This window comes from Pogona vitticeps, chromosome 1, assembly GCF_051106095.1.
Source record: "Pogona vitticeps strain Pit_001003342236 chromosome 1, PviZW2.1, whole genome shotgun sequence".
Classification (NCBI taxonomy): Eukaryota; Metazoa; Chordata; class Lepidosauria; order Squamata; family Agamidae; genus Pogona; species Pogona vitticeps.
The window spans coordinates 134,312,089-134,338,892 of NC_135783.1; the positions used below are offsets into that span (position 1 = coordinate 134,312,089).

Here is a 26,804-nt window from a genome sequence, read left to right on the forward strand (position 1 = left end):
TAGTAACTTTACTACCAGTGCTGAAAATTTCTTATTCTGAATTTTTCTATGAAGTCAACTTTATTTAATAAAATGTATGGCCAGTATTCCACTTGTAACAGCAATAGTGATTGCAAAAGCATTCCACCACTATTAACAAGCTCCCAGTTGCACGAATGATCACACAATCAGCTTCTCAACTAATCTCGGGAGCAATGCAAATCCAGAAAAATATTGGGGAGCCTGCCAGTAGGTCCACAAATCATGTTACACAATACTATACTGGCCTATATAATTTGCTATTGCCTCTCAACCGTACATTGTAAATACATTTGGAAACTACACACACCAGTGGGTTAGAAATGTATTCCACGTTCCATTATTCTCTATTAATTATATCTAATATTTCCCAAAACAAAGGCTGCTTAGTGGGACATTTAGAAGATGTACAATGAACAATGTCATTAGAAATGATAAATATTATTGATTTATTTACTTATTTTGGCTTTAATCATCACCACCATCATCATCATCTTAGAACTTCAGGGCTAGAAGTTCTAAGATGGATCCGATGATCCAATGGATCATTGGGTCCAGCCCTTTTCAAGGAGGCACAGTGGGGAACTGAACTCTCAACTTCTGGCTCTTCAGCCAGATATCAAAGCCACTGAGATATCCAGCCACTTACATAAGCATTTCAAGCAACCTTTCAGGACATAGTCCTCACAAGGCCACTGACATGAAATAATCAAAATGCAAAGCAAAACAATTTACCATATTTTTCTGTGTATAAAATGACTTTCCCCCCTAAAATTATTAGAGGAAAAAGTGAGGGTCATTTTATACATGGAAGGACATAGAGGCAAGGGAGCAGTCGGGCACCTCTTGCTGCCGCCGCCCAATTGCCTCCTCCAGGACTCACGGCTTGTCCCCTCTGGTGGAGGAGGCAGCAGCAGAAGAAGTAGGAGGAGGCAAAGGAGCATTCACACATGCTCGGGCGCCTCTTGCTGCTTCCTCCCCCACTCGCCCAGTCACCTCCTCCAGTGGGACTGACGGGGCTCACCTCCAGCTCATGTCCGCCTTGTCCCCTCCCGGGGCGGAGACAGCAGGAGGCAGAGGCAAAACAGTCACACTGAAAGAGGTGATCAGGCGGGCAACGGAGGCAGGAGCAGCAGGAGAGATGGAGGTGGAGGAGCAGTTGCCCATTAACTGCTCCTCCGCCTCCAGCAAAGGTCAAAATTGGGGGGGTCGTATACATGGAAAAATACGATAAAGAACAAGCCACATCATCAACATTAAAAAGCCATTTTAGTATACGATCCATAGGCCATAACAATTGTGTAAAACCACGGCAGAACCTAAAACAGTCTACATAAACAGCAACTTGAGAGCAGCACCAAATGGCCTTATGCAAGCATCTGCACTAAAGGAGCAGCACGCCCAGAAAGGCCAATGCAGTCCTTGCACCCAATCTGTTGCTCACCTTGTTCAGCATGGTTCACCACAGGTGGTGGTGCGACACCAGCAAGAGTAACACCACACCCTCTGACCTGGTTACGTGGCATCTTCAAGGCAAAACAAAGCAGAGAACAGATTTGCTGCTTCAGCCTGCATGGGAATGCAGACAATTTTTGTTGCACAGCATTGGAATCTGTCCAACAAAATGTTTTATCCAGAGCACTGGGGTAGCAAGATGGCCATAATCCAATTCTGAGACATCATGCTACTCAGTGGACATTCTCACCAAGAAGCAGCCGTACTGTTTTGGCTCAAAAATGCTATTGCCTACACCAGGGCAATGTCAGAACATCTCTTTGGACAGAGAAATTGTCAGTGTGCTTTTTTCTAGCATGATCTTGTTTTTTGTAATCCCTGTGCAACATGGTTACTTTGTCAAAACCAAGGGTTCAAACCATCATTTCAAAGAGGCTCATAAAGCAGAAATACAAATAAATCTGATTAGTGGTTGTTGTGGGTTTTTCGGGCTCTTTGGCCATGTTCTGAAGTTTGTTCTTCCTAACAAACCAGAAAAATCTGCAATAGCAGAACATGCCCTAAAACAAACTGGACATGAAATTCTATTTCAAAATACCGAAATACTGGACAACACCAGCAATCATTACATCAGACTGCACAGGGAAGCCATTGAAATCCACAAGCGCCAGCAGAACTTCAACAAAAAAGAGGAAAGTTTGAAACTCAACAAAACTTGGCTCCCAGCTCTCAAAAATACAGCGTGCAAAAGGTCAACGAACTCTACCCAGCCACAAGGACCGGGGATCACTACACACAAAAGACCAGCTAATGACACCCATCAACCACAGTGACAGATAATCTCTCCTTCTTATCACAACAATAAACCCACAACAAGACACACTAATCACCCATCTACAGAAAAAGACAAAAGCCCATCTCACAGCCATAAATACTCCACTCCTAAGCCAACTACACCAGAGCACAGAGTGCTATCCTCTGAAGATGCCGGCCACAGAGACTGGCGAAACGTTAGGAAGAACAAACTTCAGAACACTGCCAAAGAGCCCGAAAAACCCACAACAACCATTAGATCCCAGCCGTGAAAGCCTTCGCAAAATCTGATTAGTATTTGACGTCTGATCTGCAATCCATATTTTGTTAGGTATGAGGACTGTGTCTGCAGTAAGGATAATTTCCCACCAACAAGTCTTACCAGATTTTTAGTATCATTCATACCCTACTAGAAAAGGCATACAAGTATCACTTCATTGAAAATCACTTCTTTAAAAATTAAAGTTCCGTAAGGGAAAACAAACAACAAACCCTACTAAAGATGAAGAGAATGCATGCCAGTGTCACAACTCTGCCTCTTCACCAAGTTATGTTAGTGCCATCTACTGGCCAAACAAAGATGTGTTAACAAAATACTTCAGATCACCTTCTGTCGCTCTCATCTGCCACCACACTCTGCACAGGACTTACTTCTGAACAGAAAAAGCAGATACTGATGCCAATGTATTCTAGCAGTTCCCCTCAAGACAACCAAGGTGGTCTCAGCAATGTAAGTTAAAAGCTGGGAAGCAACTTTAGTGAACTCTGCACATGACTTAACAGTATTAAAAGAGTACTCCAGAGTACTCGATAGCTATAAAACCCTGGAAAGGGTTGCTGTAAGTAGGAATTGACTTGATGACATGTAATTATTATTAAGACCTTGGAAAGATTACAATGTGGAGACCAATCCTTGTCTTCAATAGTTTGTAGCTGTGATATCTTTCACCCAGTTCTTCCTTCAGGCCTCCTGTCGACCTTCTTATCCTTCCTGGAGTGCTTGGGATTCCGTGTAAGGGACTGAAAAGGCTGACTGAAGAGAAAAGAATACTCCATGGTTCCCTTATGCCCACTTAAGATCTATTTTTTTAAAAATATTTGATGATTTTAAAAAAAACCTGGTCCACCCTCATCCCTCACAACATCAGAGATGGGGTACGTAGGTGTAAATTCGTATACATTATTAATACAACTAGCAGCTAACAGGAACATCTAAAGAAGTCTGAATAAGCTTTTTAAACAAAATTCTTCAAACTGATATTACTAAACCCTTCCTCTAAGCCAGGCTACAGGGTTCCTATGCTACCACCACTTACTTGTGTATTCTTACTCCAGGGAAGGGGCTTACTTTGAAAAAGGTTGGTTCAGAGAATGTAGGCTGGGTATCAAGATTACTATCTGCACTCTCTTAACACAATCTCACCCAAACACTCCTTTTTCAAGTCAGCAGCATTATGCAGCACCTAGACCAGCCATTCCTAAACTAGCACCAACCCCAATGTGTTGGATGACAGATCCAACCATTCCCAACCAACATGGTTACCATGGTGACTACAATTAATGGGGGATGTAGTCAAACACATATGATGGGCGCAAGGCTAGGGAAGAGTAAACTAAGAACACAGAATTGTTAAGTGTGGTTGTGGAGCTGAAACAGTTCAGAACATGAAATCTCCTCTGAAACGATTAGGGGGACACACTAAATTCACCACTTGTGACTGGAGTAGCAAATTTGGAGGAACATTTCATATGGACCCTAAAAGTAACTTTTTTATTTTGGCTGGTGAACTGTGATAACACAATTAATGCATAAAAGGATGAGTTAAAAATCGAGTAATACGAATTATGCTTCTGAATTGGTGGAAGTTTGTTAAATTAGTTCTAGGGGTTAGGAAAATCACCATAGGCTGAAACTACATGGTTGCAATAATCTACTTACTGCATGTTAGCTGCAAACAGGTGCAGGATCAGTTATAATACATGCCAAAGTTGCAGTGTTTTTCCTTTTTTAAACTGAGTTTATGTACATAAGCAGATGTTCGATTTAATTACAGGTTTGTTTTTCTATCTCAAACAAACAGGTTTTTGAACTCAGTGTCAGTTCAATATCTCAGACTTAAAACTCTCACAACAAGAATTTCCACTTGTCTCATGCCCTCTGTACTACTAAATCTACTCTGAGGGTTTCTCAATGCTCTGGAGAGATCCTTGAAGACATGTAGGAGAGAAGAGGAATCTGTTGATCAAAACCATTTGGCAGCAAGAGGACTTAAAAGTATCTACCACTCAGAAATTTCAGATCATATCACACTAAACATTAATACGTTTTGGGTTTTGAACTGTTGTTGACTGGATCTTGAAACTGAACACCCTAGTAGCTCGTGGGTTAAACAAAGAAACAGACTTTCTCCCTTTATTATGATAACAGTGCTGGGCTGGTTATCTTGCCACCCTCATCTCCACGTACAGCTGTGTACAAATGCCTCCTTTCTCAGTGCTTGCACTTTCAAACACTTTCAATAATTTTGGAGCTGGTATAGAACAAGGAAAGCTGCAGAGAGTATAAAGAAGCTTGGTATGTGTTTGATATTCTGTCTAATATATTTTATTATGCCTTATGTGCTTAGTATAAATGCATGTATTTATGTAAAGTTGAGAGACCCAAGCCAGGTGTGTGTGTGTACGCACGCACGCACGCACGCACGCACGCACGCACGCACGCACGCACGCACGCACGCACGCACACACACAGAAAGAAAATGTGAATTATTTGATGTCTCATGTGTGTTTTTGTGTTATGCTGAGCTCCTAAACAAGGCTTTGACAAAATGCATTGAGCCAGAGCTTTTTAACAACCCATTTAAAGAATACAGAATAAAGAGCTTGATTCTATTTTCTACATCCTGAGAACTTCGTCTCTCATTTATAATCTTGAACTTCCATGGATGTACTAGTTCCTTTTGTTTTGTTTTGAACTGTCATCACCCTATATATGCTTTGCATAATCAAAGCTATACCAACCTGTCATAGATAGTTTTTAAGGTTAATTGATCTGCTACTCCATCTGTTTCTTCCAAATAGAGTATGATCCACGATGTCCTGTATGGCCATTGCTCTGTCAGATTTATCCAACTAGCCAATCTATCCCAGTTGAAAGTGATCTGGTTAGCTCTCAATAAACGGCCTATAATAATATATAAAATAAGTTTTAGGACATTACAGAATCCACAGACAGTACTATCTTTATCAGGATTATTGAAAGTATTGTAGAACAGTGAATAAATTCAAGTGCATGAGTGTTTTATACAAGTAACACTTGTTAAAGTGTGTACAGTAGGACCCTTGCTTCTGCAGGATCAATACTCACTGACTCACTGATTGACAGTATGAAATATTAAAAGAAAAACCATAGAAATATATACCGGTATTTCTAAAGATGAAGTGACCAGAACTGGCCATGAGAGGGAGCCAGAGACCCTGCAACGTATAATGTTCATTATAAAATTACTGTTTGCTATAATCTGCGTTTTTCAGCATCTACAAGGGGGCTTGGAACCAATCTCCCGCGGATCCAGGGATCCTACTGTACTTCAAAATTGTTCAAAATGTACCTCCCTCAAGATGTGTGCATCAAATGTGAAACATGCATCAGTTCAACATGTCGGAACTTTTTCCCAAATGTGCAAGTGGGTAACCTGTAATGCTGAAGGCCCAAGACAAGCATCCTGTTCCTCCCTAGAGGAGAATCACAGTTCACTGGCCAAGGACTGTGCTTCCCAATGGCCAAGCTGGGCACTACTGTTGAGATCAAAAAGGTTCATGCTTGTGGGATAAAGTACGAAATACTTCACTGCGCAAAAACACAGTAAATGCCTTACTAGCATTGCATAGATTGAACCAATTTTTTTTCCTATTGTGGCAAGCTTATGAGCATCTTTCAATACTGTACAAGAAGTGTGAACAGCTATCCAAATTACCCACAGCAGCACTCATTCCAACAGGATGCTGAACAGAACTTATCCCTTAGAAGCAACCATTTCATCAAACCCCTTCAATCCCAGCAAGTCAAGGTAAGAACTATGCCTTTAAGAAATAGCTCTCATCTCCCCCCCTCTTCCTTGAATGTCATCTCTTTCAGACAGTAAGCCTGAGATGATCAGATAATTTGAGTAGTCTTCTTGGCTAAAGATGAGAATAAAATGTTTTATATAAATCAGCCCATTATTCTTCCTTGCTTCTCCTATTACAATAATCATCATGTGCTGTCAATTCTGACTCATGGCAACTGTTTTCAGAGCTTTCCAAGTAGAGAATGCTCCAAAGCGGTTTATCATTCCCTTCTCCTAGGGGTGTCCTGGGACTCTCTGCACATGGGCTGGCTCTCCTTCTGGGATGCACAGTGGGGAACCACTGGGCTATCCAGCCAACTTTGTTTCATGTATAACAATCAGTAAAAATTCTATCATCTTGAATTTCCATCTCAATTCTGCAGGAACATATTTAAGTTAATGTCTAGAATCCTGCTGGTGCAGGTCTGCAAGCACAAGGCTCATGATGTTGTCAGCCATTGCCTTTTATCTTTAATTAAACATTTACTTTCACTCTCTCATCAGTTTCCAGTATGCCCTAGAAATCCCCTTTATCCTAAGGAAGCCTTTGAGGGCCTCAGTATCAGCGGCAACTATTTTTTGGACCTTAAAGACTTCACCCACACCCATCTTGAGCTGCCCCCCCCCCCGACTTCTCTAGGATGAAAGAATGTTGGAACTGGAGAAAGGTGGAAAGGAAGCTTTTAATTAGAGATAAAAGGCAGTGGGTGATGATATCATAATTTGCATGCATGGAGCTGTACCAACTGGTTCTAGTCACTCTTTTCTAAGTTTAGAAGTAAATATTTTTTTAACCTACATATCCAGTGCAAACAGATAACAGACCATGGACAAGACTAATGGCTAATATTAGCATCACTCCCTTGCTCTCATTTTACATAAAAGCAGTCCAAAATGGATGATGCCACCTGCATTGTGAAGTTCAAAACTGATAAGGAAAATAAGGATCAATATTAAAACTTGTCTTATATCTACATGTAATCATAATTTTTGTCTTGGAGCACCAATTTGGTTTAGCAGAAGAGACTGCTACTAATATGTTTTGGAAATATTATTTGAAAAAAATATCACATTAGATGTAGTTGGATATCCACATATTGCAGAGACATATACCAGCCCAAATAAAGTGTCTAAATTATGTTACTTTCTGAGCATTATTTTATTTAAAATGGCAGCTCTGTGTTCTACTTTCTTAATTATATAAGTAGTACACTGAATATGGCAACGAGCCCCATAGCATAACGGTTAAATTGCAGTACTGCAGAGTCAAGCCTCTGCTCATGACCTGATGGATTCAGTCCTGATGGATTCAGATAGCTGGCTCAAGGTTGACTCAGCCTTCCATCGTTCTGAGGTCGGTAAAATGCTCACCTAGTTTAATGAGGGGACAAGTTGTTGTTTGCCTATGTATACTGTAAACCACCCAGAGAGTGCTTTAGCACTATGGAGTGGTATATAAGCTGAAACAACAACTACAACTTCTTTCTATGTTCCACATTCAGTGAACTGTCCACTGTTCCCTTTTATATGCCTTGATGGTAAGGAGGCACCAAAGAACCAAAGAGCTGTGATTCTCTGACATCTAAACAGTCTCTAACCTTCAAGGTACTTAAAAGGAAATGTAAAAAACAGTCAGTCTCCAGCAAACACAGAAGAAAGTCATATAACATGGGGGGAAATACATGATGCAAAGATTTCCTAATACAGTAAGGTTATACAGAACTGAAATTAAGAAACAAAAAACAAAGCAATAAACAATGGATAATACTAAAGATAAACTCAGCATTATACTGTTGACATAAAGCCACAAAGATACTGATGAAACTGATGTAGTCAATGTAATTCAAATACTTCATTAACAACTAGACATTAATCAATGTCTTGCGTTAATTACATTACACTGTGCTTAATTAAACATTAGCTATTAAAGTTACCATGCATTTAACTGAAAATAATTAATTACAAACAGAAAAACTAATTAGCTTATTTGGCCACATCCTTTTAGACTTCGTCTCCCTTGCCTGTTCTTAGAAGTACAATAAGCAAACCAACCTGTTACAGAAACAATATTGAGCAATCGCCTCATTGTCTGTGGGCTGATGTCACTGAACCAGTCTTCTGTAACTAATAACTTGGTCAGATCAAAAGACATTTGACGTGTAATGGTACGCTGCATTTGTCTTCTTCTGTAAGTATCCTAATTACAATAAAAACACAAGCAGATGCATTTTCTTAACAAACTGACTTCCAGATTATAGTCTGTGAAGTAGGCAAGAAATCTTATCAATGCACTCCAAAGAAGCACAATAAAGTCCTGAAATTTTTCCTTGACATCAAGCAACCTTGCCAGGGAAAAAAAACACACACACACACATGAAAATGTTCCCTACAAGAAGTGTCATTCCAATGACGGTTTGAGAAGATAATATTGTTGCTCCCTTTAATACTATTTCTATAGAACATATAATGGGTAGGAACTGTTTCCTTCTCTGCCAGTATGGGCACCACGCAAGATGCTCTCAAAATGGAGAGGAATAGGGAGTATCATGGATCATTCACTTCTCCATTCTGCTGGCGTTATTCTTCTGCTGAATCAAAGTGGAAAGAAGGATCCCTTCAACCCACAGAAAGCAGGCATGGGATTCAACCAAAACCAGCTGTGACAAATTCAGAAAACTGGCAGGCATGGATGTTTTAAACACAAACAAACTTGTGCTCCCGACACGTAGAGAGCGTACCTCCAAGAACTCAATGTGAGATCTAACTATTCAAAAAGGAATTTATTGTTCTGCAAGCCCATTTAGTCTGAATATAAATAACCCTATATGCACAAGATGTATTTCAAAAACCTCTTCCCAAATATAATAAAGATATCAAGATGGAACTAAATTGTTTAATTTTAAAACTGCGCAGCAAAAGAGTATTTTTCTTAACGTGCTTCTGTGTCTCTCCCAACCTAACAGTGAAACGAATGAGGCAACGCTTGCTGCAGCTATCCAAGAAACTGAATCTTCTGAAAGCTAATAATGTACGTCAATAAACACAGAAAAACCTCCAGCAAAGCACACCCATGGATGTGGATTTGTGAAGGGAAGATGCACTGGTGGAAATTCCAGCCTCTAGAACTCTACTTGGCTTTTTCTTGTAGCTTTAAGAAGTCCCTGAAAATAGGCACCGGATCACCACTGGTCAGCTGCAATTTTTTTACTTTTGAAGGCCTGCCCCCACCATGCCAAGGCTCCCAAAGGTTTTCCCATGGCAAAAGGGAGCCTGAGGGAGCCTCAGAATCTAAAACAGTGGGATAGGAAGCTTGAAATTAGTGCAAGTTAAATGTTTTAGGTGCCTGTCTTGAGTTGCATCGGGCGCGAAGTTATACAATAGGATTTTGCCCCATATCTGGATAAGGTCTAAACATTTAAGGTATCAGCACCTGAGCTGGATGGCTGCTTGGTGAAATGGATCCCAAGACATTTTCACCGGCTGGCTAAAGTCTGAAACGTTTCAAACCGGCCATCTCTTACCCGTCTGTTGAGAGCTGTTTTGCTTCCGAGCTTGGTCACATCTCCTAAGCTATTCTGTGACACTCTTCGATCAACTTCTTCATGGAATCCTAAGAAATTGTTACCATTAAGATGCATTTTCTTGAACAGGCAAAAAAAATAATATCTACTACTAGTTTATATGAAAATAGTCCTGCAAATATTTATTTCCTCTCAGACAGACTGTTCCTTTTTAACCACGTTACTATACCTGAACTATCTGAGTATGGAACATCTCCATTGGTGGTCGCAGCTACCATCATCCTTTTGGCACTACTGAGCCCACGGCTATTAAGAAAGACAGGTAAGTGGACTATATTTCTCATATAATCGTGCCCATTTATATTTGAGTCTCGTAGCACACTGTTCAGATTCTGATTAATTGCCTTTATAATAATGTGCGGATCACTAGCAAAAATGGCAATGAATGGCCCTTTTGAAAACAGGACTCGAACCTGTGGACAAGAGAGAAAAAGTGTATTCAGTTATGTAACTAAAGTGGTTTGTTTAGGACGTGAGGTTTGAATGTCACTCTTGGGACAGAAGCAGTGAACTACACTCAGGCCCACGTGCCTGTCTCACATTTTATGCTACACTTCAATACACAGGAGGCAGAATTAGAAGGGTGGTCTGTCAACATTGGGAACAGCATACACTTGGGAGACGTGCCTTGTGAATTCTTTCTCAACACCGCAAGAGCCAAAACCTTTTGTTGAGATGCCAAGCTCAACGTACAACATATATGAAGAGCAGACTGTCAGATCCAGAGCACTACTTGCAAAATGGAAGCTTCCCACTTTCCTACTTCCCCTGCAGCCTCCCAAGCTGCTGCTCCTAGGGATCAGGAGACCTTCCAGAATGGCCTGGGAGGTAACACAGGAAAAAGTGACACGGCATCGAAATTGGCAGCATTTGGAGGTGGTGTCCCTTGCAAAAGGACCTTCCATTCATGCAAGGGACTCTTAGCCACACCATCTTTAGAATTTGCTACCAGAGGGGTGGGTGGGGGTTAGGCACTAAAGTGACACCACTTTTCAACTGAGAGGTTTGCTCTGCCAAAAATGTATATGCATTATAGCCAAAACACTCCTGTAATGTCCTTATTGGAAGGTAATTAAAACTAACAGATTTGACTTCTCTGTAACTTTACACAGGAACATGTTCTTTGAACTGGGGGATTATATCCAACAGGGAGCCCAAGCCAACAGACACAAATGCCATTGAATGAGTGTGCTCAATTTGTTCCACTGGTTTCAACCAGACTTACAACTAACTTTATCGAATTGTACCCAAACATCTCTCTCTAAAAGAAACACAACATCCACACACTTCTGCCTCACAACTTGGCAAATGTTTGACTCCCAAGACCAGTGAAAGACAAAAAGCAAGAAGGCTGCCCACTTACGGTGTCAAGCATCTGCAAGACTTTGTCCTGTTCACATGCATCCAATCCGTCCATGATCACCACAAGTCTAGTCTGATTCTGAGTGAAGCTATCAATGGTTTTTGCCATCTTTGCCATCAGCTCCACTTCACATTTAAGAACCTTGCAAGATTAAAATAGTCATAAAATGGCAATGTTACTATCATCAAAATGCTCAGGGGACAAAAAAGTCCCAAAAATGAATCCCATTTAAACTGATGTATGGCATTTTGCCAACTATTCAGAATTCTTTTAAGCAACTATAATGAAAATGCAGTATTTAGGTTTAGTGGCAATCAACTATGTATTTGTCATAAAGAAGATAGAAATGTTCTACTTGTTTGTTTTCTTTGTTTACCACCCAACTAGCAATCACTGCTCTGGGTAGTGTTCAGCAAAAAAATATAAAGTTATAAAATTAATATAAACACTAGACAATAACACAAATAAAAAGAAAAAAAACGATGAACTGTTTTGTTCTTATAAATCACTGTCTTTTAAATCAGGGATAGGCAATATTCAGCCAATGAACAACTTCTAAAATTGTGTCTCCTAGACAGCTCAGGAGACAATTCTGACATGCTTGGGGCACTCCAAAATCCCACTTTTTAGCCTTTGTGGGTTAAAAAAATGTAAAACTTGAGGGAAATAGAGGGCAGGAGAGAGTGGGACCCTCTGAGGTTTGGGGGTGACCATGTGCTGGCCTCAGCCCTATGGAGGTTGCCCACTATGTTTTAAGTAAGAGTTCAGAAAACATTAATCAACTTAGAAATTGTCACAGTTTTGCTATAGCAAGGTATCAGTGCTTACTTTCATAAATCCCTCACTCTTCAGCTTGTGTAGCTTCGAAGCAGCATTATGGAGCCGTTTTCTCTGCGAATTTAGGACCGAGTCCATGACACGCCACCATGTGCGACAATTCAAGAGGAAGCCCAAGCCCACAACACAGACCACTGAGATCAAAACAGCATTCACTGTCATGTTTTCAGGATTCACTTTAAAATAAGCTATAAGAGTAACCCCAGCTACAATACAGCTGAGAATGAAGAGGAAGATAACGAAGGACGGGAGACAACAAGTCTTCTTCCATTTCTTTTTGCCTGGAAAGCAAATCAGCAATTGGTAAACACATTTTTACACTCAGGAAGAAACTTCAGGGCAACACTGAAGTAAACCTGGAAGTCCTACAACATGGCCCAGGGCAACTTAACGCTATGCCAATACTAATTAACACAAGGCAGTGCAGCTTATCACTCATCCACATGGATTCAGAAGGTGTTAGCTGAGTAAATCACAGACACTCTAGCTGTTATAATGAGTTTCCAGCTATATGTAAGCTAAGACCAGAACAGCACTAGCAGTACTTCTGAGAAAACAGACAACTGCAAAAATGTATGCAGTAGTCTCTGGTCACGTTCATTTGTATCCAGAAGAACAGAGCAGAAGTAAATAAGGTGAAACAATAAATTCTTCAATAAATTCTTACAGGAATATGATGTAATTACTGGCTCACTAATTCAAGGACACTATATTTAATACAAAGCATGAGTCCCACACAACACTGCCCTGAGAGACCTAATCTGGTGCAATGCTACTCTTTCCATGATAACTCAAATCAACAGATACAGAAAATAACTTCTGTAGATTCAAAAATAACAAGAGATAACAAAGAGAGCCTGCTGTCATAATTACACAAACCATTTTAATGGGTACCATCCAATGTTATCCTGTTAGAAAAATTACAAGAGCTAGCATTATTCCACTAGCAATGCAAGTAGTGCAAGCAGCACCTGGCCCAATTAAAAAAGCAAAGTGTGCTGCTTATATACTGCCTCATAGCACATACAGCACTCTGTGGGCAGTTTAAAAGTTAACTGTGCAGGCTGCACATTGCCTCCCACTCCAGCAAGCTGACTACTCATTTTACCAACCTCGGAAGGATGGAAAGCTGAGTGAACCTTGACCCGGCTACCTGGGACTGAACCCTGGGTTGTGAGCACAGTTTTGGCTGCAGCACAGCAGTTTAACCACTGCGCCACAAGACTTATAATTAAGTTGTAATGAACAAAAGTTCACACACGCAGAGTCAAAATTCTAAGTATGACACTAGAGCATGTGAAAATAGTGTTTCCTGACCTGCTGGTATATTTGCACTAGTGGAGTGAAAAGAATTTTTAAAATGTTGCCGCTCTGCAATTCATTTTTCCAAGCTGAACAAGGCCAACAGATCTACAATGTTTTCTGGCTTACTGTATGTGTGAATATATGCCAAAACTGTGTTTCTAAAAGGAGTGTGCTTCTCTGCTGTAACCAGCAAAATAGAGGTGAGAGGGATAGCAATTCAGTTCACAAATACCTTGCGTCTCTTCAGTCTTGAAAACTCGAAAAAGGCGTGTTGCTAAGAAACCAAATTCTCTCTCACAGGCATCTGAAAGCGTGGCAATCATCTCAGCCATTGAAGTTTCACCGCCTACGCTGGACAGTCTATTATAATCAGTAAATAAAAATCTGAAGACAAATAAGAAACAGTATTAGACTATTCTTGGTGTACTTTGTCGGTGTGAAATGCACTTGAAGACCTCTGAACCACTCTTAATACAGTACACCTTCATTCACAAGAGCTTGTTCCTCTCTTCCCACTTCTAAAAGACATTTAGCAATATACTCAACTTTATAAGCTTCTAAAGCAGCAATCTAAGGATCATTCCAATTAAGTGATAACCAGGATTCCAGGTATGTGGGGGGAAAAAGTCACAATGATGTAATTCCATTAATGACTGCAGTCCTACAGCAAATCCAGCAAAACTTTGGTACCTATATCTGGAGGTACCTTTGATGTACAATTTCCTATCAATCCTAGGAAAATATATTTCTTCACTGGTATCAGTGATCCACAATACTGCACATGGCTATATGGCAGTTTCCCACTGTGGTGCCACTTTGTTCTCTCAAATCAATTCCTTAGTACATAATAGCCCAGTTACATCTTAACAAATCCAGGGACAGGAAGGTAGACAAGGGTTTAAAAGTCACACGGTTAAAACCTTTGACTAACACAGATTATTTTTTTTTTTAAAGTTAAAGAGAAAAGCTTTTCTGCTTACTGGGAAGTCCAACAAAGTAAGCAGCTGCATAGTCAAGGTTGGGAGTCCCAGCTAGTGCAGTGTTATAAAGACTGCAGCCTCATATCTTCATCAAATTCAGACTGAAGTGTTTTCCAACATCACTTTTTAAAAAACCCCACTATCACCACCTATAGTCAAAGAGCAATGCAGTGAATTATTCTAACCTCACAGGTAAGGCTTTGGTAGTTTGCTCAGGCAGCTCAGGTGGGTTCACAAACATGAGTTTAAGCAGCAGCTCCATGTAGCCAATATGCCTCGCCAACCTCGTGCTGAGGACCCATGCCCAGTTCCAGTTCTCTCCTTCTCTTCGGCTACCAAAATATATCACCGCTGGAATGAAACATTTTCACAAATGTCTTCATTATTGATAGATGTTGTGCAGATTTTAAACATCATCATCTTAGAATGACGGAGCTGGAAGGGACTCTATGGATCATCATGTCCAGCCCCTGTCAAGGAGGCCCAGTGGGAGAATCCAACTCCTAACCTCTGGCTTTGCAACGAGAGTTCTAAACCACTGAGCTATCCAGCAGCCCATTAAAAGGAGACACTGACACATAAGAAAGTACTGGCACAAGTGAATAATTTTATGCATGTCATTCCTACGTATGAAAATCATGATCTATTTTCATTGAGTTCTACATCACCTTCTGGTATACAGGATTACAGACGCAATTAGCAATCCTTATTTCCATATTATCTACCCTCAAACTTACTTTTAATATTTTTTCCCTTTGAATTTGAAAGATACAGACAAAATGCCAAACTACCATTTTACTGCTTAGGAGGCTGTGTGAGAGCATGCACATTCTGGGGCACACGTGTCGCAGAGCTCTCTGCATTATTGTTACCAAAAGTGTTCTGGAATAAGACACAGTAACATTCAGAATTAGTGGTACTGTATTCTGGAACCTAAAAACAAGCGCTGACCTCAGCCCTAATTTAGTAAATCTTTACAATACATTGCAAATTTGTTCACCATCACAATCTATTAATTCTGTTCATGGTCTGCTGATTTAATCACAAACGTCTCACAAGTGTTTTGCTTACACAATGCTGAAGAGTGGAAAGGGGCTGGTGTTTTTTTTGGGGGGGGGGTCAGTTTCTGCTTCCCACCCGCACAATGATGACCCACAGAATTCCAAATAGTCTCCTGATCTTCCAGAACAGAACTTTATAGGGTGTAGGTATATTAGCAAACTTGCCTCCCCACTTCTTCCACCAGACGACTCCAGCATTGGACCCAAGCTTATGTCTTTCACACTCCAGTTCATTGAGATTCCAACTCTCTTTCAAAGGCACAGTAGATTCAACTTAGAATAAGACTTACTAAAAAACACATAGAGTAGGGCCAGCAAGCTCAATGCCATGGCTATTCCAAGTTTTGCATCTACGGTGAATGCGAGCAATAAACCAAGGCTTCCACACAACAGAAGAGTAAGGAATACAATAAGCCATGAAAACTGGAACAATGGTTCAATCTGCTGTCCCGCAAAAGTTTTCATTTCATCTAAGGAAAAAAAAGGGAGAAATATTCAATCCAGAGAACATCCCAAAGGCAGTATGGCTGCATCTGCTCTGTTTAAGGAGAGAAGTAAAGAAGCAAAGACAAGATTCCAAAGCACACTTAGCAGCTACAGGATGGCAGGAGAGGTATTCTTACAATTGATTTAACTGGTTAAAGCACAGGAACAACAGAGGAGCAATAAATAGACAGTTCTGACAATGGAGAGACTCCTAACAATCTGTAGCAGGGTAAGAGTGTTTTCTCTTATGCATCTATGGTCTGGACTAAGGTGTCAATAATAGGGTTGCTGAGAACCCCGAAGTATTCTGAGTGGTCAAAAAACGAAAATGGGTAGCAATTGAAAAGGATATGTCTGTGAAGATTCTCAGTCATCCAGGTCAGGTTACAGTATCTGGAAGTTGAGTCATGGCAACTGGACTTCTTTCTTGTTAGGTTGAAACGTTTCGCTACTAATCCAAGTAGCTTCTTCAGTCTGAAGAGAGTTGCTAGGAGACCCCTGATACAGTAGTGCCTCGCATGACGACGTTAATTCGTTCCAGCAAAATCGCTGTAGAACAAAAATGTCGTAATGCGAAATTTAAAAGCCCATAGAAACGCATTAAAACCCAATTAATGCATTCCTATGGGCTTGAAACTCACCGTCCAGCGAAGATCCTCCATAGCGCGGCCATTTTCGCTGCCTGTGCAGCGAGGAATCCATCCCAGAAAAGAGCGGGGAGCCATTTTTTTAACCTGGCGGCCATTTTCAAACTGCCGATCAGCTGGCCGAAAATCATCGCTTTGCGAGAATCGGTTCCCGAAGCAGGGAACTGATCATCGCAAAGCGAATTTCCCCCATAGGAAACATCGTTTTGCGATCGCTTTTGCGATCGCAAAACCTTCAACATCAAGCGATTTTGTTGTAAAAGCTATATATCAGGGATGTCCTACCAACTCTCCTCAGACAGAAGAAGCTGATTGGATGAGCACTGAAACATTTCAACCTAAGAAGAAAGAAGTCCAGTTCCCATGTCTAAATGTCCAGACTCACAAAAGGATGTTTTTCACAAAATGGCAGCCAAGATTTTCCAAACACTTAAGACTCCCTCTATTTCTTTGTCCCTAAAAGCTTCCCTGGGACCAAAAGGGGCCTAAGCAGGACTAGGAGCTTTTTGGGGAGAAAAGGAAACTTTCTAGCTGGATTTCAGCCTAAATGTTGTACAGATTTCTTGCCACACCTCCAAAAGGACACTGCAGAGGTAGGAAAGAGCAACCTAAATGATCAAGGTCTAGAACAACTTTCCAAAGGGTAAAGGTTATTTAGCTTATAAAAAGCAAGATGACATGTAAGACTGCTAATATACCCTGTTTTCCCAAAAATAAGACCTAACCTGAAAATAACCCAGTATGATTTTTCAGGATGCTTGTAATATAAGCCCTACCCCCCAAAATAAGCCCCAGTTAAGTGAAACCACGCCCTCCACCATTGTGCAGCAACCAGAAGAAGATGACATGACTGCATTTGAATAAATGTAGATTATTGTACATGAAAAAAAAACATCCCCTGAAAATATGCCCTAATGCATTTTTGGAGCAAAAATTAATAAAAGACCCTGTCTTATTTTGGGGGAAATACCGTATGCAGAAGTATATAAAGTTATTTTCTCCCTCTCTCACAATACTAGAACCCAGGGCCATCCAGTGAAGCTGTGTGACAGAAATTCAGGGCAGGGAACAAAAAACATTTTTCCATACATCACGTATTTAAGAGCATGGGTTTTTGAGGCAGAAATCGTGTATTGTTTTATAAATTATGCAGTTTAAAAGACATGGCAGTATGTACTTAAACTTAAAACGCCTATACCTTCAAGTTTCTTGAGCAGAAAGGATTTCCCACTTCCCCACTGGGCATACAGTCCAACACAGATGGGTGGCTGCATAGTTGGTTCACTAAGAATATCAGCTAGTGCACTGCTATAAAGATCGTAGCCCAGCATATCTCCATCAGATTCAGTTGGTGATAAGTGTCCTGAAACATCAAGCAGGCTCCATGGAATAAACATGTTATACAACTATGTATTCTGCTGCTCACAAATGGACATAAGAACATGGTCAGCCTACAATAAAGTAAGCTGGAATTGAACCAAGAACACTCTTGGAATCTCCCTGAGTTCCTGTTTCTGCCTAGGCAATTGTAATACCTTTATTCTCTTCTTCTGTGTTGCTCCCAAGAGACAGGAAAGCAGGCCCTCATCCTCGCTATCCTCAAAACAACTCTTCCATAAAGGCTTTCTTGACTTCCTTTCTTCACCAATCCACAACATCAACCACAGAGGATCCATGCAACCTGCTACTCCAGGATCCTCTTTTGAGGTCCAGACCAGATACTTCTTTATCAAAAAGCAAAAGGAACTGGTAACACCCAACAAATATGATTTGGAGAGACCAAAGTCTCAGGATGAAAGAAAACAAATCACTTTATTTCAATCTAAAATGCCCAACAGGTCTTAGCCTCTAATTTATGGCCTTCTTCAGGGTCTTTACGAAGTAAAACAAAAATAAAGGAGACCATTACATTACCATTTCACACTGGACTGTATACAACCATCAGGAACATTAATTTACATTGCTCACAATGAGAATATCAATCCAGCACAATATTACATTCAATTAACACATCTAGCAATTATATTTTATACATACGATTGGTCCAGCTTAGATTTTTCTCCTTTTTCGGGGTCTGTAAGCTCCCGCAGATTAGTTGTGACATAGGAGACAAACCCCTATTTTTGGATGTTTTCTTAGACTGCTGTTGTTTGGGGTTTAAAGAAATAGGTCCCCCCGCCTTCTTTAATAGTATGACCGTACATATACCTCCCAAGCTTTGTAGGCCAGTAAGCTGTGGATTGATCAGAATGACCCTGAACAACAGCTGTGTAAGGTAATCGGGGATCTTTCTCTCGCTACTATTGGAGCTGAGCTGTTAATTAAATGTACTAATATGTTGGACTAATATTCTTATTGTGAACATTGTACATTAAAGTTTCAGGTGGTAATATGCAATGCAATGTCAAAATGGTAATGTGTTATCTCCCTTTTTTGTTTTACTTTATACAGCTACTGTAGAAGGCCATACATTCAAGTCAAAAAAATGCTGGTATTTTTAGACTAAAATGAAGCGGTTTGTTTCCTTACATTTTGAGACCTTGGTCTTTCCTTTATAATTGTACTTCTTTATCATGTCTATCTATGAGCTCATCTGACAATTGCTAAACTTTTTGTAATTCCAGGTCATGTACCTTTGAAAATGTCAAATACTTACTAGCTCCAAATATCTGAGTCAAAATGCTTTTCTGGTGGCTGCAGTCAATGTTATAAGGTGTCTCTCCAGCTTTATTGGGCCTGTAAAGAAGTCTGCCATCTTTTGGATTTCTTAAAAGCAGTTCTGCTAGCCTGCGGCTTCTGCCACGAATAGCAATATGGAGCGGAGTATCTCCTTTCTGCAAGAGATGACATGAAATCAATAGACCAGGAAACAGAAGCAAAACATGTGACCACAAAGCCAGTCACATCCTTGAAAGTTGAAATGACAAGGCTCCATTCACCCCACTAACAAACACCCCATCAATTTATTCGCAAAGGCTTTCACGGCCGGGATCTAATGGTTGTTGTGGGTTTTTCGGGCTCTTTGGCCATGTTCTGAAGGTTGTTCTTCCTAACCCCATCAATTTGCTTTGGGTTATTCCCTCCAAATAACTTGTATGTCTGGAGAAAAGTCCAGATAGGGAGTTGCTTTACTGACTCCTTTCCCAACGGGTGCCCCCCCTCCAACAACAAGCACTTCTGTGTTAGCCCTCCACTTCCACATCATTTTGAATTGCCCCTTGACACAGCAGTGGTCAAACAGCTGTACCTTATCTACAGCTGAAACTTTCGCTCCTTTGTCAAGCAGAAGCTCAACTATTTCAATGTTTCTCATCTTCGTTGCCTTTATAAGAGGGGTTTCTCCGTCCTAAAAGCAAAGAACAGAAAACTTTTGTGTCAACACTTCCAGACAAGGGAGAAGAAATCCTGTCTCGTCTCAAGCATTCTGTAAGAGTTGTATAACAATTTAAATAAGATCTGAAATTTCTGTGTGACCTTGCATCCAATTTGTTCGCCCCCAGGCTTGTTTCTCTAAAGTGAACACCCAGCATCACACAATGTTCAGCCCATTTAGGTTGAACATTGTAGATGGCTTAACCCATTTAAGCAACAAATATACATAAAATGACTACAGAGTAGGCCCACTGAGCAGGACTTAATTTTGAGTAAACATGTAGCAAACTGCTCAACTAAGTATTTTTTTTCTTGTTAAGCAGTAGTAATTATTTCAACCACATTGTCTATTAATTACTTTGTAGAACTTCTAATTTGTTTTTACAATGTTAATGTTTTAATCACTATTTAATGCAAAATAACATGGTTCCTTGCACAGAGGATATTTTTCAGAAGGAAAAATCTTGCCTTTGCTAGTGAAGTTTCACATACACTTCAGTTCAAATGTATATATAATGTTTATTCTGGCAAGCCAATGGGAAGCAGTTGGTAAGATATGATGCGTTTGACTAGCTGACTTGTGCAAGGAAATGTGTTGGGCTGAACAGTATTTCTACATGGAACTACAGCTTTTCCACCTTCTTTACAGGCAATATTTTTAACAGCTGGTCTCTTTGGCAATACAGAAAAGAGTAGGGGGGATTTTGAATGTAAACAATGCAAGTGGCAATCTCCAGTAAACAAAACCAATAACCGTCTACTTACCTTGGTGGATATTTCAGTGTCTGGATTGCACTGCAAGATATCTCTCACCATTGTAGCATTTCCCTTCTCCACAGCCCAATATAAAGCAGTTTTGCTGTCCTACAATGACATACACAACACCTTTGATGAGCCTGAACATAATTTTGAGTATCTTCATAAACCATGTGAGACATGGCTTCTAATTAATTCCCTGTATCAAAGTGATAACGCTGACTGGAGAGCTCAGTAAGTTAGGTATCTGGATGCAGAGCCAGAGGTTGGGGTTGGACTCCCCACTGTGTCTCTTGTGAGTACAGCCAGCCTGGGTGGCCTTGGGCAAGCTGCACAGTCCCAGAATGTCCTCATAAGAATGGAATGGTGACCCACTTCCCTCTACCTGGAAAAACCCTGAAAAAGGTCACTGTAAGTCAGTATTGACTTAATGACACATGATTATTATCAAAATGATAACATCAGAATAGAAAATATTATGGACTGAATAAGAAACATCTACTGGACTTTTTTATTAAAAAAAGGTAAAATAGGTCAGGACCAATGTTCCCTCTAAGCTGTGCACATACATGCAAGAAGCACTGCATCAGTCCCACACAGCCAGATTGATATTGCTCCCATTTTGTTTCCAGTTGTGGCGGAACCCCATGGGGGGGGCAGAGCTCCACACAGCGCTAGCAAAATCAGAGGGAACACTGGTCACAACTATAACATACAGAATATCCTCCCCCACCTGCCCTCATTTTCTCCACAACATAAGGCCTTTAACAAAAATGCAGCATGCTCCCTTTGCGCAGGATAAAAAGGGCTGTGTATGAATACCCTGTTAGATTTAGATACACCGTTCTGCTTGGGCAGGGTTTCAGGCCAAGTGGTTCATCAAGACATTCAGAGAGTCAACAAAGGCAGTACAGTACTATCTCCCCTACACCACCTCTCAATCTCAGCTTTAGGATAGTCCTTGCAGTCCATCTTAAGGGGAACTGCTTTTTGTTTTCATTGCAAAATTGAAATATATTTATTTAAACTCCAAGAGCAGTAATTCTCACTGCTCTTGAACTGACTGAGGAAAATCAACACCAGGATTCAGGTTGATTAGTACCCTTCCAGGAAGGAGGCAAGTACTTCATGGCTCACTGGCTAAGACCCGCTGGTCACTAAGCTTGGTGAATACTTCAGTGCCTAAAAACCGCAGGAGAGGGCATGGATGTCGTTTTATAGGGAGACATCCAATATAGCTATTTTAAAATGTCATCACAGCTGATAGCAACTTTACATTGACCATGAAGTGCATAACCTATTTATGTATCTTATGCTAAAATAGCCAATTACTGTATTTTTCATTGTATAAGACGCCCCTCCACTTTTCTAACCCAAAATTTATTTTTTTTTGCAAGAAAGAGGAGGGGGAAAACAGGAATCATCAAAGCGCTTGATTCATGCTTCCCCCACCACTTTCTTTCCTCCTCCACTTTCTTGCACTTTTTTGTGAGGAAAGCATTTTCTTCGCAAGAAAGTGGAGGGGGAAAGCATGAATAAAGCGCTTCGATGATTCCTGCTTCCCCCTCCACTTTCTTGAGAGGAAACTGCATTTCCCCTCCACTTTCTTTGCAAAAAGTGGAAGGGAAAGCAGGGATCAAAGTGCTTTGATCCCTCCCCCCCTTACCTCTGTGTATAAGATGACCCTCAATTTTTAATCTAAAGATTTTAGACAAAAGTATTGTCTTACACACAGAAAAATATGATAATATAGAGTGCAAAAAAGGATGTCTAATCTAATGTCAACAGATTTCAATCTGTGCAACAGACCTTTCTCACTCTTTCTTCCCAACTACAGGCCTCAGATGTCACCCAAATTCTGTTTTAAGAGATTCCCCAAAACAGATTTGGGAGAAGGTGGCTGCAGTGAAATCCACTTGGCTGGCAGGTGCCATTTTCACAATGGATAGATACTAATGGAATTTCACTCCAAAAGTTTTTCAAGACACCAAGCCCATCCAGAAATATGTCTATAAAATTTCCAAGGGATGCTTCCGAAATTGATGTATGACACTGCTATTTTCAGAACCCTAACATGAAACCCAGAATTACTTACCTGACCTCTAATGTCTATGTCAGCATATTTATGGAGTAAAGCTCTCACTATTTCCACATGACCACCTCTGACAGCACCAATGAGCACAGTATCTCCACTCTGTAGTAAAGCAGAAAACAGATTTTTTTGCGCATTTCTGAATCATATATTTGACAACAATGTTGTTTTGCCATAGGCATAAATAAAAATCTGAGCATGCAGTGTACCAACACACATGTATTATGAACAAGCATACTTACTCTGTCAGGAATATTCACATAGGTTCCTGCATCCAGGAGATCCTGCACTATTTCTGTGTGCCCCTCCTTTGCAGCAATCATCAAAGCCGTGTTTCCGTCTTTATCGGTTAGGTTTACATTGGGGTTCCTTTTCAGGATTTCTTTCACCGAATCTGTGAAACCACCTTTTACTGCGACAATAAGTGCAGTCATGGAATTCTGTGGAAGGCAAAACACACACATGAACACACATTATTATTGCCATCTTAGGAAACCAGCATAGGAGATTTTCCTTCAAAGGTCGCATTTTTATTTCAATGTCAAACATCCGATGTTCCAAACCCCTTTATAATCATAAACGGTTGCTATGTTTTCAGGAAGAGATAGGGATGGGAAATTTCACAATAGCAGACATATCAACAACTATATATACAGAGATGTGACTGACAAAGCATCTAAAAAGGAAAGGGAAAATGCAAGCTCAAGGGCATTTTTGAAGCATCCCAGGCCACCCCAGACCCCTTGCCCACCATTCTGGGGGGGGGGGAGGGGGAGTTCTAGTAGTAGTGGTTTTCACATTGTGGAGTTTCAGGAGCCTGCCCACCCACCTGCTCCCCCCAGGCCCACACACACCACATTCAAAACCTCAAAAATCCAAATGAAAAATTTTCACTTTGGACCTGTCAAAACTGCCTCCCCTGATCTAAAAGAAAGCTTTTGCTGCTAAGAAATGCCTGCATGCTTTCAGAAGACTTTCAGAAGAACCAAGAGTGGGGAGGTTTGTTCCATTGTTCCTTTGCTTTATTCTAAGGCAGGCTGTGGGGAATCTACAGCCATCTAGATGTTGTGGGATCAGAAGATGGGGTTACACTAGGCCAGAAATCACCACACAACTAACTCAGTGCATTTTTTCAAATCCTAGGGTATGCCTATTAAAACATTTTACCTTGTTCTTCAACCAAAAATGTTTTAGGACAACTAATGCACGATCAATATACAGGACACAGAACAATGGGCTCATGTTACAGGAAGCCAGATGTCGACTGAATGTCAGGAAAAACATCCTAACTGTTAGAGCAGTATGACAGTGGAACCAGTTAGCCTGCAAGGCGATGAGCACCCCAACACTGGAGGCACTCAACCACCTGGTAGGTATCCTCTGACTTGTATTCCTACAAGTTGGACTTGATGGCCTTAGAAGCCCCACTTCTATGACAGCTCCTACCCTGAAATTTAGGACCGAAAAGGCACAAAAGGAAAAAAGAAGGGGAAAGAAAGAGGAAAGCGGGGAGAAGAGGAGCCAAAAGACATTGGTCTTTCAGTGCAACTGACAGAAAGACATTCCCTTTCATCTCCTTCTGAGCTGCAGCCTAAGTGAATGGCTGCAATTAGGTAACACTTGAGTTAGAGTATTTAACAGCCACCATAAATCTCCCTTACTCAATGCTATCTATTGTTTTATGTTAGATAGATATTTGTTACCAACAATATCTTTTTCAAAAAATGAAAAATTACTCACAGCTCCTTCTTGATCAACATCTGCTCCCATATGCAACAAGTATTTCACGCATTCCAGGTGACCCTTTCTTGCTGCCCAAATCAACGGTGTGGTACCATACTGGAGAAAGAAATTGGGTTTTACATATTAGACACATTCTGGTTTTGTTGCAAAGCCACAGGTGTTCTAATGTCAGTCACATATGTCAAATCTGCACAAGAAAGACAAACTACCTTCAGCCTACCTTGTCAGAGCAGTTGACTTTCGCTCCGTATTGTAGCAGGAGTTCTACGATATGAGAGTGGCCCCGTCCTGCTGCCCAAATTATTGGATAGACACTGTATTGCTTAGAGAAGATTTTTCAAAATTGTAAGTATAAAAGTATATATACATCTCTCTTTTCAAGCATTAATTCATAATGCCCAACACAAAAAAATATTGAAAGACACACAGTTCACCAGTTTACTCTCTCCAATTTAGAGGCATTAGAGGTAACATATAATTATTAATGTGTTTGCCTCATGGAGGTCTGGCAAAAAAGAGAATTATTACTTTCCATATTGCAAATGCCATATAAACCTGAATATCCAATATATTCAGTGTGTACATATAGCAATAAACTAAAAACACAGTGGCCAGAATCTTATAGCTTATGTAGGCTGGCCTAAGTACAGTGGCATAAATAAAGACATTACATGCCAGTCACTTAACTGGGGAGCAACAAGAAACGCAAGCAGCAGCACCATATTTAGTGACTGAAACAAACCAATGCAAACATTTTCAAAGACAGATACAAAATAAACACAACGTTTTAGATCAAACTAGGAGGCTATACACAAAAGCAGACTTGTGCATGAGCAGCCAAAACTCAACTGCCTTTTGATGCCACTCTAGACTCCACAGAAGCATGTATCATTTGTTGTGGCTACATCACTTATACCACACATCAAGCTGTTTTTGAACAAAGCTGAATCAGGATCACTATTTTCAATTTAAACTTGCAACCACCACCACCCCCAACAAACATATCAGTATTTTTACACTTCCCTGTGTTTTAAAAGTTCTCCCTGCAGAAACTTTAAATTTACACAAATTATCAATGACTGGTTCTTGAAGCAAATGCAGGAGAATACATTTGTCAATTTTCCCTTTCCAAGTCAGGCATCCAAACAAACCAATCAAGGCAGTTACTCCTAATGACAAATATTATTTCCTAATGCTTCCAATGTGAAAATTAAAAAAGGAAAAAACTTACCAGTCCAGTGATGTTTGGATTGGCTCCTCTTTCAAGAAGCAGTTCTGCTACTTCTGTACGGCCTTTGTAACATGCCCACATAAGGGCTGTCCATCCTCCCTAAGGCAGGAAAATCATAATACAGACTGTTTTAAATTCTATATCACTTATCATAATTGCAGACACAGATCTAAAGATAACAACATGCATTAATTTCTTGCTTTGTTAAGTCTGCTGCACCATTACCAACACCATCCACTGATCCTCACTGGAAAAGACTTGCAATACATAAATATCTTTAGAAATTTAAAGGCTAAAAACATATCATACCATGTCTCGATGTTCAATGTTCACATTACAACTAAGTAGCTCTGCCACAACGGCCGCATGCCCTTCTTTAGCTGCTGAAATAAGGGCTGTCCAGTTATCCTACAATGAGAAAAGGACATTAAGAAAGAAAAGCTAATAGTCCATTAGGTAATTAAAAGCAATTCCCATACTAAGATATCAGAAAAGTTAAATGACAGTGACTGCCATGAAGTAATAAAATCTTTTAAAAAGAGAAATCCATAGACCCTTCTACCATGGGCTATCACATTATCAGTAATTAGGTGGGAAACAAGGCATTCTGTAGCTTTAATGTTCAAAGCTCTCTCAGCAGGAGACGATGGGGAGAGACCACCAGCAGGGAACTGTACGTCCTGAATAGTATGCATGGAAGGAGAGAGAAAAACACAATAAGAGACTGAATTGTCTTCTCAGTACTTACGGAATCTTCCAAGTTGCAGTTGGCACCTTTTTTTATTAATTCTTCGACAATTTCTAAATTGCCTTGCTCGGCAGCTACCATTAATGGAGTCTGGCCATTCTGGAATCATAGAGAAAACACAATTATGTTGTTAATATATATATATTTAGATTATATATGTATTTAAATCTTATTAACTCTCCTATACAAAAGATTATCATTGTAAGA

At 40.3% G+C, this 26,804-nt stretch overlaps 1 protein-coding gene and 1 long non-coding RNA gene across 10 annotated transcripts in view; one reads left to right on the forward strand and one right to left on the reverse strand.

Moving 5' to 3' along the window:
• KIDINS220 (kinase D interacting substrate 220) overlaps nucleotides 1–26,804 on the reverse strand; it is a 95,167-nt gene that overhangs the window by 44,704 nt on the left and 23,659 nt on the right. For all 8 annotated transcript variants that reach the window (XR_012087653.2, XM_073001327.2, XM_073001319.2 and 5 more), the window contains exons 3-22: nucleotides 26,598–26,696; nucleotides 26,159–26,257; nucleotides 25,850–25,948; nucleotides 24,839–24,940; nucleotides 24,616–24,714; nucleotides 23,118–23,315; nucleotides 22,879–22,977; nucleotides 20,793–20,891; nucleotides 19,903–20,001; nucleotides 19,312–19,489; nucleotides 17,854–18,018; nucleotides 15,813–15,992; nucleotides 14,647–14,812; nucleotides 13,714–13,865; nucleotides 12,168–12,457; nucleotides 11,340–11,480; nucleotides 10,146–10,389; nucleotides 9,917–10,005; nucleotides 8,448–8,592; nucleotides 5,308–5,470 (exon numbers count right to left, since the gene is read on the reverse strand). Coding sequence is in view for 7 of the 8 variants with exons in the window: in XM_073001327.2 (XP_072857428.2) it covers nucleotides 5,308–5,470; nucleotides 8,448–8,592; nucleotides 9,917–10,005; nucleotides 10,146–10,389; nucleotides 11,340–11,480; nucleotides 12,168–12,457; nucleotides 13,714–13,865; nucleotides 14,647–14,812; nucleotides 15,813–15,992; nucleotides 17,854–18,018; nucleotides 19,312–19,489; nucleotides 19,903–20,001; nucleotides 20,793–20,891; nucleotides 22,879–22,977; nucleotides 23,118–23,315; nucleotides 24,616–24,714; nucleotides 24,839–24,940; nucleotides 25,850–25,948; nucleotides 26,159–26,257; nucleotides 26,598–26,696 (2,906 nt within the window). In the remaining variant the exon portion in view is untranslated. The remainder of the gene's footprint in view (nucleotides 1–5,307; nucleotides 5,471–8,447; nucleotides 8,593–9,916; nucleotides 10,006–10,145; nucleotides 10,390–11,339; nucleotides 11,481–12,167; nucleotides 12,458–13,713; nucleotides 13,866–14,646; nucleotides 14,813–15,812; nucleotides 15,993–17,853; nucleotides 18,019–19,311; nucleotides 19,490–19,902; nucleotides 20,002–20,792; nucleotides 20,892–22,878; nucleotides 22,978–23,117; nucleotides 23,316–24,615; nucleotides 24,715–24,838; nucleotides 24,941–25,849; nucleotides 25,949–26,158; nucleotides 26,258–26,597; nucleotides 26,697–26,804) is intronic.
• On the forward strand, nucleotides 1,076–9,664 carry LOC140707537 (uncharacterized). 2 transcript variants are annotated; one of them, XR_012087660.2, is made up of 3 exons: nucleotides 1,076–4,861; nucleotides 5,821–6,356; nucleotides 9,359–9,664. It is a non-coding gene; the product is annotated as an uncharacterized LOC140707537 (long non-coding RNA). The 2 variants fall into 2 exon arrangements; XR_013542518.1 differs by having other exon boundaries at nucleotides 5,821–9,664.